This window comes from Sturnira hondurensis, unplaced genomic scaffold (genome assembly GCF_014824575.4).
Source record: "Sturnira hondurensis isolate 20B ecotype Veracruz unplaced genomic scaffold, ASM1482457v3 Scaffold0004136, whole genome shotgun sequence".
NCBI classification, from domain to species: domain Eukaryota; kingdom Metazoa; phylum Chordata; class Mammalia; order Chiroptera; family Phyllostomidae; genus Sturnira; species Sturnira hondurensis.
In genome coordinates, this window is record NW_028076767.1 from 42,851,942 (window position 1) to 42,873,272 (window position 21,331).

Sequence of the window (21,331 nt, forward strand, 5' to 3'; positions counted from 1 at the left end):
GTCTGGCTGTGCCCGTTGCAATGACCCTGGCGCAGTTAGTCAGACTGAGGAATGGCTTTAGGGAAAGGCCAAAGGGGAGATCGAGGCATTTAAACTTTGGTGACTGACTGCTGCAAAAATTGCACTTGACTTTCACTCGTGTCATCAACCATTATCTGGTTAGTTTTACCCTCTGTGGGCACATGTCCACCCTTGCACTGCACTGGACCAGCTTTCTTACTCAGATTTGTTTTACAGTTCACTGATCTTTAGAGGATTTAACCATGAATCCCCTGTACAACTTCCCCCTCAGACAGGTCTTCTGGCAACATCACTACTACAGGCCTGGCTTTAGCCACTAGTACGCAGCACTCACTCCCACATTCTACCGGCTGGTAGGATGTCTTTCTGAGTTGGCAAAACCTGGTTTTTAAGGCATAAGAAAGAAAATACTTGCTTGCCATTTACCATAATCAGGAACTCCTTGAATAACCCATTACCTTCTTTGCAATGGCCATGCTTTTGAAATCATTCTCAAGTTCACTTTCTTCATCTCTTGGAACCTCGCCTTCTCCTCAATCTAAGTGGTTGAACTCTATCCCTTGGTCTCAAGGAACTGCCTCTAATCATTTACTTTATGCTACTCAGGCTGATGGAATAGCTGTTTCCACACTGTTTTCTCAGCCCCGAGGATGGACTTACATGGAACCCAGCCACCTCCAGCATTCCACTCTCCTTCAAAACGAAACAACTTAACCCCAGTCTATCTTCCCACATTGCCGTTCCATGAGCTAGTGTATGAGATCAGTTTCTCATTAAGGTGTTTTCCTTTAGGGTAGAATTGCTTGGTCTTCTGCCAGTTTAAAACATTCCCCACCTACATCTGCCCCACAAGGGCACCACAGGAACCATGACTGGGCATCACTCAGGTAGGGCTGTGGCAAGTGCTCTGCAGCCAGTGTCAGCGTTTGCAAATGAGTCCAAGGACAGCCCTGTACTAATAATACCATTATCACTGCCGGGCACTCGTGTGCTTTCTGAGAGGCAGAGAAAGAAGTGGGATGACAGGAGTTATATAAAGCACTGCTATGCCCTCCAGTGCTGGTCATTTATGCCATAGCCCGAGCCAGACTGCAGCTACTGATGTCCTTAACGGTTATGGTGACCATACATTATTATAGAAATTTAATCTGGGTATATCCATGGAACCGTGGTGAAAAAAGATTCACAGCCTTTGGCCCTTCATTAAAAAGTACAACTGCACATTTCTTTGGGACATTTATATATCTTCATATAAGAAGTCTCATAAAATCACTGTAAACAGAATCCTTTGGTTAAAAAAAAATCTGACCAGTCAACTCGGCACAATCAGTCCTTGGTGGACAATGTAATGACACGTGTCAGAGCTGGACTGCTCTCACATCCCAAATATGCTCTAAGAGGAAAGCAACTTAGCTGATAGAACCTTTATTTGTCACGCCACAGTGTCACTGCTAAACAATACCCCATCCTTCGCAGGCACAGCCCCTGGAGCCGATGAATCAGTCCGGACAGTTCTCTCCCTGTTTGTAGATACCTTGAACAAAACATCTTTAAGATCACTTCCTTTTGAGTATCAACTGACAGGAGAGCCCCAGGGGAAAAAAGAGTCCTCAATCTTATCTATATCGCATTTTTAGGGGAAGAGGGGACAATACTAACAATCTTTGGCTGATCTGAAACTATATGGGACACGAAGAATAAACAAAAACATCAAAAACTTTAGTTTGGCTGATGCAATAAAAAGAAAAGCAATTCTTACAATTTGGGAGTTTGTTTTACATATATAAAGCCATGTTACTAAGCAATGAACATTTTCATAAAAAATTTATTTCACACTTTTATACAAATATCCACAGGTATTTCCTAATCATGAAATAATTTTACAATGCTAGTTAGTATAAAAATGTTATCAAATGCAAACAGACCAGTGACTTGACTTGAGATGACATTTTTAAACATCACTACATTCCCATTTCTTTGACAGTGAACCACCCTTCCACCCCCTCCCCGCTTTTCAAGGACATTGGTTTTTATAACAAAGGTCTATAAACACGTTCAAAATATCAGCTTCTTAGCAACCTACAAAGCCAGTGCATGAGGTTCCAAGTTACCTACCTAAGCAAGAAACTGAGATTTTAGACACTGTTATGACCTGTTGGAGAGATTTTTGTAAACAAAATATCGTTTGTAAAACAATTTCTGTGAATGAAGAGTCCAAAGTACTACTAGAATAATGTTTTTAGTATCTTAAGGGTGTTAAGGTTTCCAAAAAGAAAAAAAAACCTCCAAAGCAACAATGGCACACAGCTGCATTTTGCTCCTTTAGAAGAACGAGACGGCGCTTCACTGTATCCGGACAAGTCAGCACCTGTTTGCTGCTGCTCCCCACGGGACTGAGCGCTTTGCAACACAGTCCTTTTTTTTTTTAAATTCGGCTTTCACATCTGTTCAATCTCTGTTGAAGGTACAGAATCATGTCTACCTATGCTGCTCCACTTTTACATATAAAACACAATTTAAAGTCCTCATTAGAGTAGTCCTAAAACAATTTTGGGACTATAGATAGGGGAGGAAACACAGAAGAAAAAAGGAACACTGACCCACATTCGGCAAGTCCAATGATACTTAAAACTTAAAACCCACGCTGTTCTAATCTGACTCTCGGTAGCAGGTACTCAGTAGTCTCCCACTGGATCGTCTGGATCCACCATAGGCACGCACCATTTCTTTCAAGTCCTGTATATACAGCAGTGACAGAAGGTCAAAAAACAAACCCACTATTCCCAAGAGTTCCTGAAAGTTATAGCACGAAATGCAGATTGATCACACAGGGCTCTAAACTCAAAAACATCCAATGTCTGTTAAGAAGTAAACATCTAACAGTGAAGCCTATTTTTTAAACAAACCTTTGGGGTTTGGAGGGACCGGGTAGGGATAAGCATGGTCATGAAGGAAGATGTTTTAATAACTTAAACTTATCTGTAAATTATAACAACTCTCTGGTATATTTATAAAGAATTACTTTCTTTTTTGCAGTAAATACTTTAGGTCAAACCACTGACCTCCCGGGTTCTAATTCTGATTGCTGAATCCAACCTGAATGATAACTGGAGAATCTTTGGCCTGTTAGTCAATAACCAAATGGTTTTCAAAAAATAAAAAATAAATACCATATACAAATGAGTATAACTAGCATTCAAGTCTGTTGCACCTGTTTTAGTGACAAGGGAGAATGGAGCCCGGGTGCATTCGGTGTGAGCAAGTATCCACAGACCTAGGAAATGGGAAAAGGTGGCAGGATGGCAACATCACCTCCTATTGCACATTTAGTTTAAGATCGCACTTTGAATTGAAACACAGTACCCTTATGGCACTGTCTTGTGATGAGGCGCACAGTTCACTGGCAGGTTCTCCAAATCCTGTGGGGCGATGCTTGTGGAGGCAGTGTTGAGGGTCACTCCACTGGCATGGTGACTGGGGTGGCGTCTTGCAGCTACACTATCGGGAGGATGTCAGATGAGCGTGACTGGGCAGGCCCTTCCCTGGCACACACTGAGTCAGCCACACCCCAAACAAAGGCAATCCAGAAAGTTAAATTAAGGCAGTTAAAGAAAAATCCGTTCCAACAGTCTTACTTTGGCTGTGCAAAAGAGAAGCCTCGGGCTACACGATAATGTCCACAGCAGGTAAAACTGTAGGTTCGTACTATGTGTGGCCTGTCTGAAATCAATATTCGGGTATCAGGCTTTTAAACCATTTGAATTTCTGAGTTGGGTGAAAAAAGAAGCAGTTTGGGCGAAGGCTCCTCTGGGCCCCCTAGGAGTAGCTTTCGTCGTCATTCCACCTTGTGATCCACTGTTTTTTTTCCAGGTTATCATTATATTTCTCATCTTTGATCTCTCGCTCTTCTTTTGGGATCTTCACGGCTTGGTAACGGGGAACGCTGTCGTCGTACCTGGAGCGTCTGAAGAAGCCGCACTGGAGGGGGAAGCAGAAGCCGGTAAGTAACCTCGAGGAAAGCAAGTGCGCTCCACGGGAGCGTCTAAGCTTTCTGTTCAGCTCTGCCTACGTCTGGACTAAGGGAAAAAGACGTGGTTTTCTTGTGAGAAAGATCCACTAGGTTGAGAAGCCAGTGGGGATAAATGGAAAAGAAAAAGAGCTGTAAAACTGGAAGAAAAGTCTGTTTTTCCAGCTTGTCTTCACTGAAATTCTGAAACCATGTAAGCTACCTCCTTACTGAAGTTTATGTTTATGAAACAGCGCTTTCATTTTTTTTAATTAATTACAATACTACATGTAAAAGAGCTATGTTTTAGATTAGAACATTGTTTTGAGAAACAATTTTTTAAAGGTCATACCCCCAAAGATTATTTCATGCTCCTATCCCACTAACAAAATGAAACGGGTCACAGATATTTTATGAATTACAGTTTGAATACACCAGTGTTCAAATGGGTCAGTTTAAGAACTGTCTCTTCTCCAAGGCCTCAGGACACAGCACGCATTAGCTAGAAGGTAATTTACACTGCCTGGATTTGTGCTTCCAAATTAAGCTGTTTCATTAATAAATCTCGTAGGAACTCTATCCTGCAGAAAAATCAATCATGTACCAGAGAACTTGAAAAATGTGTTACTAGACTGAATTTCAGAGCACTACCTAATTTCTCTTTTTAAATCAATATACATTTTATTCATTTTTTACAAAATATTCAATCTGATTCAAAGTAGATTTTTATTGAGAACATATCTGGATAATTAAACAATCAGATTGAATATTTTAAATGAATAAAATATATAAATGCTTTTTTTAAAAAGATGTTTTCAATTTAAAAATGCAGATGGATGAGGAAGATACTTAGAATGGTCAATTAATATGTTTATTATGCAAACTCACCAGGAATGGAACATTTATGTTGAATGAAATTATGTTATAAAAGTGTCATGGGGCAAAATAAAATTATGCATATAGTTATCACTGAAATCAATAGGAATAGTGGATCAAGAAATGTTCTAAGGCCATTTCTATATGGACTCCTTTATTATTTTGTGCAAAATAGCCAAAAGATACATATCTATTATAAAATGTGGCTCTTGCCCCACTTCAATAAAGAAGGAAATCAAGGGTGACATGTACACCGAAATGGAAATGTTGGGGTTCTTCATGACAGTGCACGGGAGGGACGGGGGGAGGAATTCCATCCTCTCACACCCAAAGAAATGGAAAAAGGAATCATCACCAATTCCTGTTCCCATGGATTTGCAAGCAACAGAAGCAAAACATAACTTAAAATCAACTGAGACCCAAGGTTGAATCAAATCTCTAGGAATATGAAACAAGGTCAAACTCCATTACAATATATTGAAATAAAAACTGTCCAGAGCATTTTTGTACTAGAATTTTGTATACTGAAGGTCACTTCGGTAACAAACTATCTTCTGAAATTGGCCGTAACATCTATCATGGCAATAGTCATAGTTTGTTGTAATGGTCTTTGACCTCGATACACGGGAAAAGGAAGGTGCATGCTTAGCCAGCATAAAACAATTTCTGAGCAACAACAAAAGCATTCCGAGCCTTCTCCCACCACTTAATAGCAAGATCAAAAAGATAACAGCAAGAAAGCCTTCTCATCAAGAGAAGCACCATTGTTTCCAACATGCAACGAGTTAATTAGGCAGTCAACACAAGCGTCTATCTGTAGGAAGTTCCAAAATGGACAAGAAATCGGGATGGATTTCTTATGCATCTTTGAAATTCCAAGTGGGACGCTGCATTTAACAACACGTGGCAAACCGGGCTACTAAGCCTCCTTTTGTGTGTACAAAGATTGCAATTTTCTTCATTGCTGTGGGTGATATTCAACAACAGCAACAACAGAAATAACTCACCTGCAACAAATGATTCTTTGTGCATTGAAAAAACAAACTTGAGCTTTCAAGTGAAATAAAATAAGTCCAAGCAAGGCAAGCCAGTGTGGACATTTGAAAACATCTGTTAATGGGACACACACAGCAAGCGGTTGCTCTTAAAGTTAGCCACCACAACCATAGCAGGTCCCACAGCTAGCGATTAAAAAACATTGATCAATTACCAATTACAGAAGTAGATCAATACTACGCATCAGAAGTAAGCCTCTCTTTATCAGACGGCTGAGCATGGATCTCAGCCTTGTGATATGTAGCATCATAATGATCTTTCTTATTTCTCTTGAAGAAACCACACTACAAGGAAGCAAGGCATTTGGTCAGTTTTACAGTTTTGTGAAGAGCTAAACAAAAGAATATCTCAGATTTTAACCTGTTTTTCATTCACAGCTTGTTTACAAAGAGACTGGTATAAATCAACCACAAGCAAATGGCCACTGTGCCATGGTACTTTGGGACAGCAATCACCCCAGCTACATTACCCTGGGTCTCTGGTCAAATAGTTATATGGGGGACATTCCTCTATTTGTAACAGAAATCTTGATGACAAAATCATCCTAAAAGGGAAAGTATATACACATCTGATTATAGCTTTGAGTGGTTTCTTCTTACAGAAGAATACGCACCCTAACATGGGCATAAGATTGACTTCTGTAGCTTATTGAGACAAAAAGTTAAAGAATAAATTCTCTAAGTAAGATTTAGCACAAAAATAAAATGGATACCATGTTTTTCTGCTTTTCACAGTAAATTGTAGGGAACAAATGCCATCTATTTGAGGGCTTTGAATTTGTGGGGTGAATCACAATATAAATTCAAATATACCGTCATGAAAGAATGATTGTAGTCATTTTCCCAAACTCTGAACCACCACATACATAACCCTAAAGTGGCAGCAATCTACGCTCCTCAGGTTAGGAATGCTGAATGAGTATCAAAACATAATCCCACTTTCAACTGTGATTTCCTTCATTCAGCAATGGAGAACTCTACTTTTATCTAGTTCTTAAGGCCATGGAACTGCCCTTTGAAATATAATATGGTTGAATCTCTGCCCTCTCACTCAATTCTGCTTGCAAGTCTGGCAACTCACGAAGGTAAAAATCCAGCTCTGCTTTGTACAGTATGGAAGCTGCCATATCGGATAGTGCAGCCGTAGAACATTTCCATTATTACAGCACGTTTACTGGGCAGTGTTGACCTAGACTACCTATCTTCAGATTTATTTGTGACTCTCAGTACACAGCGAACACTCCCAACCAATGCAACAATGACATCTGCTACTAAATGGGGTAGGAAAAGAAAGAAACCAGGAACCAAGAGCCCTGGTCCTGCCTCCAACTGGACAACCTTCTTAATATCCATGGGCATGCGCATCCTTGTTCGCAAAATGAAGGTGAGTGGACCAGCCTGGAGGACTTTGCTCTCTCACCTCTAAACAAAATCCTATGCAGAATCCCACTATTTAAAGCAGATAAAATCAGAACTGGTCTGACTGAAGTGGGGATGTTGGCCTTAGCCCCCCTGCTTAGTCTTGGCACCTACGTGGGTGTGCAAAACCCAATTTTGAGGGCACTGACCTAGAGTCCTTTCTGGCCCTAAAACTCTATGACTTTAATACATAAAAAAAAAACAGTTCAGTTTCAGAAAGAAGAGTATCTGTAAAGTAATAAAAATGATTTTCATGTGAGGGTGGTAGTGGTGGTAGATATTTAGAGTTCAGTTGTGAGTTAGAGCACTTTAGAACTTACAAAAAAAAAAGACAGTGAGATTAGCTAATAAAACTCACTTATTAAATAGCTAAGGCAAACCAGTATCCCAGGGAAGTGAAATGATTTGCCACATTACACAGCTTGGATTTCTTAACTCTCAACCCACTACTGTGTCTCACCCTCATTAAAGACTGACGATGAGCCCTGGCCAATGTGGCTCACTTGGTTGGAGCATCATCCCACACACCAAAAGGTTGTGGGTTAGATTCCTGGTCAGGGCACATGCCGCAGTTGTGAGTTCAGTCCTGGTCGGGGCACGACCTAGAGGTCCCCAGTCAGGCACATATGAGAGGCAACCAATCAATGCTGCTCTCTGACTTCACTGTTTTCTCCCTCCCTCTCCCCCTCCCTTGCCCTCTCTCTAAAATCAATAAACACGTCCTTGGGTAAGGATTTTTTAAAAAAGAAAAAAAAAAGGACTGCCAACGAGTCCTGCTCCAGAAAGAAGACTCTCCTTTTTGACCTCTTCCAGAGAGCAGAAGGCCATCCTCAAATATCAAACTTTAAATTTAGTTCTTTATCGAAATAATTTTCAGGTCATTCCCTATATTGTTTGGTTGTACTTAACCAGAGAAGCCTACTGCCTCATTGAACGCCAGGGATAGGACCGACTGATGCACCACGTGCAATGAACTCTTGGCGTAAGTAGCTACCAAGCTTCAATCACACACTTGGAGAACACCAGTAAATTATCTCGGATTGGCAAAAAAGGAAGTTACTTGAAAAAATAAAGCAAAAAAGAAAAAGATGACCAATATTTGAAAGTGTGAATATGCTAAACCTTGTCCACTGTACTTTTAGATCCAAGGAAGGGACAAGGATAGTTTGATCCTGGAGATTGTTGGTTGAGGTTACTAATTCTTCATCCATAACCCTCTGCACCAGTTATGTCTGGAAATCTAGAAGTTTCTGGCATTTTAGAAAAGCAATATGCTGCATCCATAGTGCTGCTGTAACCAAAACTTTAATATTTATGCAGTAAAATTAATGAATGAAGGATACAGACTATAAACAGCCTCTCTTCACATCAGGTCAAGTTTTGCTGCCAAAGAAGTCATTACAAAATTTCAGTGTTCCAAGGTTTTGAGTTTGTTTGTTTGTTGTTGTTTTTGCCATTTGTAGTTGTTGATAGGGGACTGTGGACCTCCATTACTGAGAATAAACCCAAAATCTATAGGTCATAATCTCTGGCAACAGAAAGTTTGCCTCCATCGCTCACACACTTTTTGGCAATGTTAACTATGTACTGGTAGGGAGCAGGGGGAAGACACATTCTATTTGCAGGGCCAATTGTAATAAAGAACATCATATTGAACTCAAGTCTTCTTCATGTTTTATATAGGCTATGATAATTCCCTTGAGATGGAGTTATTAAATTCATAATTTTATCTTCCTAACCTAGCTGCAATGATAATAAACCCAATGGCTGCCATAAACATTTCTTTAAAGAAGCTGAAATTAACAGGGAAAGAGATTCATATTACTGTGATACCCAGCAATTTGGCTTAGGTTTCGAAAATGATTTGATCTTAGATGAAGAAAATGATAAAGTAGAAAAAAATTTTAAATTGTTATTTGCCACACATGCTAACATATATGTGAAAAACACCAAAATTTAGCCCTGGCTGGTGTAGCTCAGTGGATTGAGCACGGGCCTGAGAACCACACGATGGCGGTTCGATTCCCAGTCAGGGCACATGCCTGGGTTGCAGGCCAGTTCCCGGTGGGGGGCTTATGAGAGGCAACCATGCGTTGAGATTTCTCTCCTCTCCTTCCCTTCCCCTCTAAAGATAAGTAAATAAACAAATCTTAAAAAAATTAAAAAATAAAATTATAAAAAACCCCACCAAAATGTATATATTTAAGAAACTTAGACCATATAAATAGTATACCTTTAAATACAAGATATTAGGGAAATATGCAGGTATTTATTGCAAAATTCTCAAGTTTGCTAGATGTTGGAAAAGTGTCGTAATAAAGTTTTGAGAAGGAATCAATGATAAAAATATATATATGCTATCAGTGTTAATTCACTTTTTAAAAAACATGAAATGAAGTATACAATCATGAATTCAAATGCCAGATAACTTACCTTCCATAATAAAAGAACTAACAGAGCAAGCATCAAAATTCCAGCGAGAATGGCCACTAGAATGACCCACCAGGGCACTCCTGAGTACTGCGCTACAGTCTTCGAGGGAAACACGGTCACACGGACCTACGGGCCACACAAGAAAGCAACGTGTTTATCAAACAGGAAGACAGTCAACATCAGGAATGTGTAGTCTTAATGATGCTTTCAGACACACTTCAGACAAGGCAGCCCGTGGAAGGACGAGATGCCTTTTTCATGCAAAATCCTCTCCCTTAATAAGAGATATTCCTCAGAGGTCTTTCCCCCAGAACCTAGAAAATGCAAGATTATGTTTTGACAAAGTGGTTATTTCTTTGCCAACTTATCTTTTAAAAAATTGTTATCAACAAAAAGTAGATAAAATTATATAATGAACCATCATTCAACATCAAGCTATAAGTTACTGATATACAACCAAACTTATTTCATCCACATAACCTGGTATCTTTTTGAGAATGATCACTTAAAAATATTTTATTTACTGATTTTGGAGCCAGGGGAGGGAGGGAATGAGGGAGAGAGGGGAGGAAAGAGGGAAACAGTGATTTGCTGTTCCACCTATTTATTAATTCATTGCCTGATTCTTATATGTGCCCGACTGGAGATTCAAACCCACAACCTTGGAATGCTGGGACAACACTCTAATCAACTGAGTTATCTGGCCAGAGCTTATTGCACTTTTTAAAAATTAGTTTTCAGCAATGAAAATAATAAGGCCAGTTTATGCACAATTGGCCTACACTCCTCACTCAGATTTTAAAGATGCTGTGAAATACAAAAACAGGGATGGAGCTCCATGACTGATACGGTTTTAAGTTCTCCTTAGGACAGTGAACTGAGGACTCTCCCGAACAATAAACTCTTCCTGAAACGGCCTGGCGCTGTCTTGTGCAACAATGTGTGTGGACAACATAGATCCTGGCTTCATTCAGAGGTCGCTTAGAATAGCTGATGAGACACTTAATGTCTAAACATTTCACAATTGGCAAATAGCAATGAAATAAAAAGTGTTCACTTAGAAATCTAAAAAGTTGTTTGTGGAAATTCACAACAACAGCAATGTGCGTTTAGAATTCAAGTGTGTGTCTGTGATGCTGGGAGACGATTTTCCAAAGCACATAAAGGACCTGGTGACTGCTGTGACCGTGATTTTGTAAACTACGCCGATCAGAGATCTGCCGCTTTTTTGCAGTTTCTGCTATTTCTGAGTGTATATAGAGTGAACAAAACTGGGAGGGAGCATTTACCCCCCAAGAAGTGTTTAACCGAGTATCCCACATTAGGACTGGACCCTGGACGCCACCTAAGAATGCCTCTATGCCTACACTGCGCTTGAAGGCTTCTCAACTCTGACTCTTCAAAGCAAAAATCTCTTTATTAACGTACTTCCCTTGCTACTTACACTAGAAAACATCAATCAACCCCATGTAACTCAGAAAAAGAGAACTGCTTTTCTTCAAACATTTCATAGGGAGAAATACACATTCAGATTTTCAGCCAACTACCTTGGCGTCCACACCTTTACCAGCCCCCAGGTTTCCTGTTTTGCTCTTGATGAGGTTTCTCCCTAGCTCCCAGCTCAGAGGGGGCCCTCAGCTCACTTCCCCTTGCCTCCCTTCCCCCACAGGTGTTCCAGCTGTAAGACTAAAGCAACCCTTTCTTCAGATCACTGGTTCTGATAAGACGAATGAAGAAATAATATAGTTGATGCAGTGTGAAATGAAACAACAAGTTAACTTCAATTAGCCCATGCTGAATTTCAATCAAATATGCTTCCCTAGTATCTAGCATTGGGAAGGTGCACAGTGTGTCCTTCGGGGCAAGATGACAACCTGGAAGAACTATCTTCATTTGTAAGAATAAGTTCTGATAAAACTGGGCATGTTTTTTTAAAGATTTTATTCATTTACCTTTAGAGGAGAAGGGAAGGAGAGAGGGAAAGAAACACCAATGTATGGTTGCCTCGTGTATCCCCCGCTGGGAACTGGCCTGCAACCTAGGCATGTGCCCTGACTGGGAATCTAACTGCGACCCCTTAGTTCCCAAGCCTGCGCTCAATCCACTGAGCTACACCAGCCAGAGCTGTATACCAAAGGTTTTTAAATGGCTGATAATAGGAGGAAATCACTCCCACAAAAGGCTACGATCCAACAGCATCCTGGATGAACAAGGTAACTTTTAACATTGCAGTCCAGGGTGGCAGGGTGGGGAGGTGAGAATCCAGTGGAGCGCTCTAAGCGCTGGGTCTGGCACCATTCTAACCAGAACTTGGAGCCTTTAGGAATTCCCACACAACTCACTGGGCAAAGACTGAGAGGGCCAAAGGTAGGGGCTGGGCTACCCACTTAAAGGGCAGATGTGCTCTACAAACCGCATCTGTGTGCAAGACCATGCCGGGGACCAGGAAGGTGAGCAAGGCCAGCGAGCAAGATTTTAGCAGTTTGTTTACTTGAATTATCAGCTACAGGGTTTTTTTTTCCATACTCCCCCACAGATATTTTTTCATTGCTTTTAGGGAGAGAGGAAGGAGAGAGAGAAACATGGATGTGTGAGAGAATAACTGATCAGGTGCCTCTTGCACACGCTGGACCAGGGATCATCGGCACACGGACTGGGGACCAATCCTACTACCTGGGCATGTGCCCTGACCGGGAATTGAACCCACAGCCTTTCAGTTACAGGACAATGCTCCAACCAGCTGAGCCACATCAGCCAGGGAGGGTTTTTGTTTTTGTTTCACGATGACCATCAATCTCCAATTGGGATCAGTGATAAGGAAATCACTGATCCTCAGAACTGGGTAGGGGGAGACCAACTCGGACCTGCAATTCCCACAGTTCTGGGAAGCCTTTTGCTCATTTTTCACAGTGACTGCTGCTGACACCCGGTGATAGGTTAGTGTGACTAGAACTTACTCAAACTCCAAAAGCACTATTTTTTTTCAGTTTCATTAAAATCTAGGCGTTTCCATAGGGATGACCTAGGCATGTGATCCTAATCCATCACGAGCCTGGGAGGGGAAAGGGGGCTTCAGCTCTGCTGAGGCATTCACTTCCATCGCCAGTGAGGAGCGCTTGACCACCAGGCTGCCCACTGCCAGAAGCTGCTCTAACCCCCTCTGCAATGCAACACCCTCCACTGCTAAGGTCAGCATAAGAAATCACCTGATGGAGGGGTTCTCATACCTTTTATAAAGCTCTATTAAAGACATATTCCCCTCGTGAATGTTCCCCATATCCAAAATCTATCTTATAAAAGGACCTTTCTTCAAGTTCTCCGAATTTAGAGCCAAAAAAAAATCTCATTCCTCTGAAAAGTGATATCCTTACATTTTAACCTATCATCCCATTTCTTTTTATCTTTGGCAGCTTAGATGCTCTCTTCCTACTTCCTTAGGCGTGAAACGGGGGCCAGTGTCCCCCTTGACTCACTTCCTTCCCCTAACACTTCTGGTGAGCCAAAGCATTGCAGCTGGCCACCAGAGGCACAAGCGACACCGTAAAGCCGTGAGGTCACCACCACGGGGCTCTTCCACGAACAACTACAGCAACAGGGACAAGACACAGGTTCCAGAGAGCTGGGAGGTGCGCCTCCTACTTCGCTGAGCCGGCAGCCCTCAGACCTGCCACGTGCACAGCAGAATCAGATGACCCCAGAAACACTGCGTGGCGGGCGGGGGGGCGGGGGCAGCACCTTAAGACATTATCTGGGTTCTCCTTCCTTAACAGGGGTAACCGTGTCCTGAAATGCCCACCGAAGCAGCATGCCCTCAGGCCGTGGGCAGGGGGCAGAGGAGAGAGCGACTCGCTGCGATCCAACACCGGAGAGGTGCTCACCTGAGTGCCAGCGTTGGGCAGCTTGATGTTCTCAGTGGCAGCAGTCACGTCAATGGACGCCCGCACAAGAATGTCCAAGTAGTTCATTTTAGAATATTCCTGTTTGGGGACAAAGTTAACGAATGTATCAGGGAGGTAAGAAATGTCCTGGGAGCTGGCAAATGACTTCCCGGGGACAGCCACACGGAGGGCCACACCTCTAGAAATGTACCATTCCATAACCTCGAGCGCAAAACAACGGAGGCCTTGCTGTCCAGGCCTCGCAGCGGGCACCTGATGTTCACGCACTTCACGTTGACGCTGCAGTTCTGGGGAGGGAAGGAAGAGCGGGGGGTGAAGTGCAAGGGGCGGGGGAAGACCTTCCTCCCACCCTCCATCGGAGTCGCAACTCGTAAAACTACTCACGAGGGTCTGGTATTTCCTTTCACCAAATAAAAGCAATTTTCTGCCTTCGTCAATCTGTTTTTCAGCAATTTCCCGTTTCTTTCTTGAGTTGTGCGACTCCTGGAAAGAATTATATAGCTAATCACCCTAATGAACATAATTCTGCCAACAGTAGAGACTTGTACCTGTGGGGAACTGTAACCTAGCCCACCATTCTTTTGACATTGTTTCTGTCATGCTGACTCTGATGTGCAGCTTGTAGATGAACAACATGTTTGTACAAGAATCCTAGCAACTAACTTCAACAGAGACAGACCCCGACCTTCAGCATCTCTGCTCTGGGAGACGGGCTGACCTTCGACTGTGGAGCCAGGATGACTGAACCAGGGTGATGCACGCTGGACCGTCACTGTCCTCGTGGGAATGGACTGTGCTTGTCCGTACGCGGAGAACTTTTCAACCCTGACCTCCCTTGACCTTTGTTCTGTTCTCCCCCCCCCCTCCTTACAAACACCTCTGCCTGCACTGAGGTGTGGAGACGGGCTCTGAGACGAGAGTCATGCATCTTCCAGGTGGCCGGCACCTGAATGAACCTCCTTCCTTTACCTCAGCACCTGCCTCTCAAGTACTGGCTTTCGAAGAGGGATGCAGGTGGACCTGTGTTTGGTTACAATTCTTCATCGTGACTGTACAAACCCCATGGGTACCTCCTCCCAAATGATGCCAAATTCACACAGTCTACAATATTGGCCCTTGCCCTGTCACCGAAGGCACAGAAATCATTTAAGTGTGGCCCTGACCATGTGGCTCAGCTGGTTGGGCATCATCCCACAATGTAAAAGGTCGCCGGGTTCCACTCCCCGTCAGGGCACATGCCTGGGTTGCAGGTTCAGTATCCAGTAGGGGGCGCACGCAGAAGGAAACCAATAGATGCTTCTCTCTCATATTGATATTCTCTCCCTCTCTCCGCCTCCCTCCCTCCCTTACCCTCTCTCTATAAATAAGTAAAATCTTTAAACAATAATTGAACTACAAAATTTGCAAGTGTTATTATCTCACTTCAAGTTTATTAAGGTAATTTCTTCCTACTCTGACCTTAAAACCCAGGGAGAGAAAGAGGCTTTCTCAGTTCTGTTTCCCCACCAAACTGTGAGCCTCCTACGACAGGCATCAAACCTCATTCCTGTGTCCCCTGCACCAGTTCAGGGCCTACATATGGTAAAAAGTCAGCGGACCTCAAACAAGTAAGTGAATAGGCGAAAAAGCAAAAAGAACTGGCGTGTGACTTATTCAAATTAGAGTAATGGAAACTAAGCCTTGTAAGGAGGTTTGTAATTGAACTTCCCTTAAAATAAGGGTTAGGAATATGGACCACCTTGTCCTTCAAAGTCCACGAGTAGCGGTTCGTTCTATACGCCACCAGTGATGAACAGTGACCACACCCCGTCACCCCAGCACTTCAGAGAGAAGAGGCGGACAGTCACTAACAAAACGAGTCTGCATCGCTGGAGCCTGAGCGATAAACCAGGTACATGAGCGCGAAGCGGGAGGGAGGGTGGCCACACAAGAAGGCTTCGAAGGCAAGCAGAGCTGAGGCTGAATGTTGACTCGGCCTCCTAACTGCCGAGTGACTCAGGAAGTTCCTCTCTCTCTCTCTCTCTCTGAATTTCAAATTCCTCAACTATGAAACGATGAAGAAAAATACCTCACAGGACTATCAAGAGAATGAAATGAGAAAAATGGGGAAAAAATGCTGAGCACAGTGCCCAAGACACAATAAATACGCAATATTTACTCTTTTAAAAACAGGAATGAAAGGCTTTCAAGGCCACTTGCTAAGGTGCGGTATTTGGGGGAACGAGTCTGGTTCTGTGGGGAGTCAACACCGCCTGGCCACCCCCCAGGAGCCTGCCCCAATCCTCTCTTTGTCATTCAGGCTCATACGACGGGAGGAAATGTCGCCTCAACAAGCAGTGACTGACCCCCACTCAGAGGCCGTCATGGCCTCTGACCACAGAGACTCTCGGCCTGACTTCCTCACGTAACCGTGCACGAGAGACTGGGCGCTGATGAAAAGCCCAGTACACCGGGCCATCGGTGTCCTGAGGCCAGCAATGGGTTTCCCCTCGAAGGTCAGCTTCTCCCATTTATGTCCATGAGACCTGAGATAAATCCACCAACATACCTTTAGTTTCAGAAAGTTTATTTCACCTTGTGGCTCACAAGCTATCTTTTCCAATCCTTTGGATTCTACTTTCATCAAATAAAGCAGCCATTTGCCGTTGCTAATTTCTTTTGGCCACTGGATATTCAAGGTCGCTGTGCCGAGGTTTTTAAGAGGCTTGCCCAGGTTAATGACCTGTTAGAAAAACAATATGTGTTATCTCAGTGTAACTATTGTGATGGAGAATTAAGTAGCAGCTCTTACTGCCAAGAGAAAAAAGCCAAAATACCTGACGTACTCCTACTATAAAAGCAAAGGTTCTAAAACTGGACTATTAATAGGACGTCCAAAATTGAGATTTGTGCGTAAAGACTTGTGTCAATAAAAACAGAAAAGGTCAGAGAGAAATGATGGCTCATTCCCCCCAGGAACAAGCGCCACGCGCAGCACAGTCCCCTGTGCACCTACACCCTGCTCTCTACGTGCCCAGGGGGAAGTCGCCTGTGTCTGTAACCACCCCACCTGGCACATGACAAAGCCCGTGCTGCATCAGTGCACCAACGGCCTGCTTCTGGGAGATGCCCCCTACCACGAAAATGAACCTGCTCTGTCCTCTCCCACCCTTGGGAGGTTTGGGATAACAGCTGAGACACTGAGTAAACCATGATGGCAGGTTTACCTCTGAACCAAGCTCCTTCAGAGCAACCTCTGCAGCTGAAGCCAGAAGTGGTGGAGCCCCGCCTGTCTGTGTGGAGGCCCGTTCCGGAACCCACCAACTTCTCCCTCAGCCACCACCACTCCCTGTCTCAGCTGTGTCCGTCAGGTTAAGAGCTGCATGGAGGAAAATTCGGCCTCCTCACCCTGCCGTGGACAGGGGCGGGCTCGTTGCAGACGTTCCCCTCAACGATGGTCACTCTGCTGCCGGAACATGATTCCAGGCCCACAGACCGGACCCACACGAGTTATGAGCCAACTCTGTAGCGTGCGTTTATGTTATTCACTCAGCAGGGCTCAGAGTCACTGTGCTTGCCCGCTTGGAAACCGTTCAGAGTGGTCACCGGTCCCCCTCACTGGTGTGTGCCGAGTCCACAAAACTGGGCTTGGGAAAGGTGCGTGGACACTAACCACAAGCAGTAAGAGAGATGGTGTCAATAAAATATTTATTGACAATAAAGATTTATTTCTTACTCCTTAAAAAATGAGGAAGAAATAAATCATAATACATTCTACAGCTCGGTATAAATGACTTTGAGATTTGTCTGTATTTTATGGACAGAACCAGGGGTGGGGGGCATCAACTATCCATTTGTTTCTGTATCACATATACATAAAACTCTCTAGTAAGAAAAGACCAAACTGAACTGGATTCTGAACACTGTCCTATGTTGAATGACAACCATTGTTGTCTGTTCTGGAGGAGAAAACTTACACCAGAATGTTGATTAAAAACCAGCAAGCTCACTTTTCACAGAGTGTTTATCAGGCTTACTTACTAACATTATTTATTAAAGTTACATATTTTAATTTTTAAAGCCCCTATTCCATATGTGTCACCTCTGGTCTCTGTAATAAAAGGACCAACTGTCACAACTTACCCTGAATTCATACTCTATTAAACTTCCCACTTGATCCTCAGATTTCATAGCTTGCTCACCAACAACTGTACCTCCAAAGTACACCTGGGAGGGTTTGGCAACGCTGGCAAATTAAAAAAACACCAGTTTCAGTGAGGATTGTAAATGGTCCTTTCAAACACTGATTTGCTATGCTAAACACAAACACTTACCCAGAGACCGATAAAAGCAGTTCAATAACCACTTTTGCCGAAGCTGTAATTGAAGCCAAATTATCTTGATTGCTTGTTCTGAAAGTGAAAAGGAAACAATGGGGTTTTATTTTACCAGTCAGTTTTCTCATTACAATTACACTGCTTTTATGAATTAGATCAGGGCCAATTCATCCACTGACTGTGTTTTCATGAAATAATTCTAAATGGAAAGGTTGAAGCAACTCTTACGTTTCCAACTTCAGATTAATATCCAGATCTGTGGTGTCAAAGGTGAGCTCAGTTGTACTCAGAATCAAATAAAAAGTAACCTAAAATGTAAAAATACCCATTAAGACAGGCCAAGCACATTGACATTGTAATGGCATTGAAAACAGTAAGATTCAGGATGGGAAGGTATCACCTACACTGGAATTTCTTTTAAAAGGATTTCCGAGCTCACAGTCTGCTTGGGAGCCGTTCTGGTTGGCAACACAACTCAACTGCTTCTCCTGCGACAGAAAAACACACGAGATCACACACGTCCCCTTGCTGCGGTGCCGGTCTGTCCCGCCCGCCGGGTCCTGAGCTCCACTCACGGGGAAAGCCTTCAGCTCTCTGTACGCAGAGTAAGTCAGAGTGTCTGGAAAAGTTGCAATGAGTTTCGCTTCGTGAGCGTCGTCACCATCTTTTGTGGGATTCCTTGGGTCGGAAGGGCTGTTTGTCACTGTTATTTCCAAAGCAATGTCCTTCTGATCTTTTAGAACTAGTTCTGGAATACCTTTTTGACTATTAAAAAAGAAAAAGAAAGAAAAGAAACTGGGCCAAGTCCTCACAGTGCTTTCAGTAAATCCCTCTTCAACAAAAGCCACCACACAGCCAGAGCCACATCCGCTGGTGCCACAGAGCAGCTCTTACATTGGCAAGTAGGAAAATTTGTCCTGGCTTCCTTCTCGGGTGCAAAACTTATACTCCAGCTTCAGGTTGCTGTTGCACACGTTGTCGTGTCCACACCCCTCCTTCAGGAAGTGCACCTGCGAGGAAAACAACACTCCAGTCATGTCTGCGTGGAGCCCTCACAAAGGCTTCTAAACAGGTGACTGGCTGCCTGCACGCAGCTCATTTCCCAGTGTGACCATCACTGCTGCAAAGCCAAGCTTCAGACGTACTTCAGCACGCATACAGTGTCTACTTTGTCCAACAAAGCCGTGTTTGAAGACCCTCTGCCCAGGCAATGAGGTTGTGGGGTAGGAAAGGTGTCATCTACGTTCTGGGCCTGGCTCCACCACTCCCTTCACTGCACGGCTTCAAGAGAGTGGTCGTAGGGAACACGGGGACGCCACCACCCTGCTGCATAGGGCTACTGTAATGGTGGTCCTGATGCTACCCACCTAACACGATCACGTGTGACCCGTTTAATCCTCACAGCAGACCTATGAGGAAGTCCGATTACGAAATCCATGGTACAGATGAGGAAACAGAGTTTAAGGTTAGGAGAGCACAGGGTGCAGACTGCCTAGCACGGTGCTAGTCGGTGCTCGATCATCACACTGGTAAAGTCGCTAGGAAAACTGTCTTCTTGCCTGTTATATTTAACAGGACTACAGAGCTGGGAATGTACACAAGACATACTAATGTGATAATAACATCAAAAATATTTTATAAAAATATACAGAAGTATAAGGAACTTGGTGATAATAAAGGCTGACGACATGTAGATTTTGGCACCAGCTCCTCAGCCTAATGCAGCGAGCACTCCCTTCTGCAGGGCTTGGTCAGTGCACCCCCAGGACCAGGGGCCTCAGAATGGGCACTGTGGCACTAACTGGACTTTTGACAGCGAGCGCATAATGCCAAATTAAGGTGTCACAGCTCCCTAGACTAATCTTTCATCTCAAGAAGCTTAACCCTGGCAAACAGACCCCACCTCACAGGTATATGACAACCCATATAATATAAATTTTTTTCCTAAGATTATAGGCTACACTTAACACTAAATGATTATTTCATTGCTACTACTTTTTTGACTTCCGGAATTTTGAGATTTCTTGATTTTAATGTTCAGAGTTAACAGTTTGTTTTCTACATCTCAGTGTTCTCAGGGGTAAAATACAATGTTTTCTTCCTTCTACATACAGCTGTAGGAGAAACCTGATGTAAAAATAAGAAGTTCTGCCGCCCTGACTGGCGTGGCTCAGTGGATTGAATGCAGCCTGTGAAGGGAAAGGGTGCCGGTTCGATTCCCAGTCAGGGCACATGCCTGGGTTGCAGGCCAGGTCCCCAACTAGGGGCATGCGGGAGGCAATCGACCAATGTATCTCTCTCACATCGATGTTTCTCTCCCTTCCTTTCTCTTTCCCTCTCTAAAACAAATAAATAAAATCTTTTAAAAATTTTTCTGCCAATTACAGGCTCCATAAGTTTCAATGGCCAAAAACACCTTAAGAAAAACACTCTGGCTCCAAACTGTATTCTGGTATGCATCTATATACACTGCTAATTGGAGAAACATCTTCGAACTTTGCATATATTTTTTAAAAGCTTATTTAATGCAAAGGAATGGCCTTCAAAGCAAATCACTAGGTCTAGGGCCTTTAAGAACTTTTGATTTAGCATAACAATATGGCAAAAACTTTCGCACAACAGAACCAGAAACACTTACGTCTGTTTGAACAGTCTTGGGTTCGTTTGAGTTAAGAATGGGAAGAACCTCTGGAAGTGAATTCACTCGCCTCCGAGTGCTTGGCTCTTGGATCTCCACTGAAGCAGTTATGGGGATGGGACGCAGCTTATCCCTGATATTTTCCTGAAACGTGGGCAGAAGCAGAGGTAAGCATGGCATAAATGCTACTGGGGAACTAACGCCAAAAACAGTGCTTAATTTTGTACCGAGTAATGGGTTGCTAGTATAAATTTCAAAAATCTATATATGCCACAATAAAACCCAACCTCTGGCCCCTTAAAAAAACTGCTCTGACTTGGCCGCCCGCCTCACCTGCAGCCAGAGGGTCTCCTCCATGCACGCCTTCTGCTTCTGCCTGTTCAGAGTCATCTCCTTAGTATACTTGGGCTCAGCACCTTGGCTCCGAAACTGAACTCTTGATGACAGCCCAGATTTTCTTCTTTCCTTTTCGGCCTCAAGTGTGCCCACAATAGCTAGATAAAACGGACAGGAACCACGCGATCTTAAAGTGCAGTCAGCTATAAGTATATGGGCTCCTTTTAAAAGTATTTTAATTCCTTTTAGAAGAACACTTTTCCCAACTGCGGTTGTTTCTTTTTCTCTTCGTATTTCACGGTAATGCACATTTTGATTGACTTACAGTGTTT

General features: G+C 43.3%; 1 protein-coding gene across 2 annotated transcripts in view; it reads right to left on the minus strand.

Moving 5' to 3' along the window:
• Positions 1-1,826: 1,826 nt before the first annotated feature.
• The window catches only part of ITGA6 (integrin subunit alpha 6), a 70,077-nt gene continuing 50,572 nt past the window's right edge, over positions 1,827-21,331 (minus strand). The window contains exons 12-26 of one of the 2 annotated variants that reach the window (XM_037044455.1): positions 20,997-21,157; positions 20,664-20,807; positions 18,920-19,035; positions 18,601-18,790; positions 18,430-18,513; positions 18,254-18,333; positions 18,023-18,100; positions 17,832-17,934; positions 16,258-16,431; positions 14,094-14,192; positions 13,886-13,996; positions 13,689-13,787; positions 9,811-9,936; positions 6,114-6,243; positions 1,827-3,999 (exon numbers count right to left, since the gene is read on the minus strand). In XM_037044455.1, coding sequence (XP_036900350.1) covers positions 6,136-6,243; positions 9,811-9,936; positions 13,689-13,787; positions 13,886-13,996; positions 14,094-14,192; positions 16,258-16,431; positions 17,832-17,934; positions 18,023-18,100; positions 18,254-18,333; positions 18,430-18,513; positions 18,601-18,790; positions 18,920-19,035; positions 20,664-20,807; positions 20,997-21,157 — 1,673 coding nt within the window. In that variant the 3' untranslated portion in view covers positions 1,827-3,999; positions 6,114-6,135. The remainder of the gene's footprint in view (positions 4,000-6,113; positions 6,244-9,810; positions 9,937-13,688; positions 13,788-13,885; positions 13,997-14,093; positions 14,193-16,257; positions 16,432-17,831; positions 17,935-18,022; positions 18,101-18,253; positions 18,334-18,429; positions 18,514-18,600; positions 18,791-18,919; positions 19,036-20,663; positions 20,808-20,996; positions 21,158-21,331) is intronic. The other variant, XM_037044454.1, reaches the window with a different exon arrangement.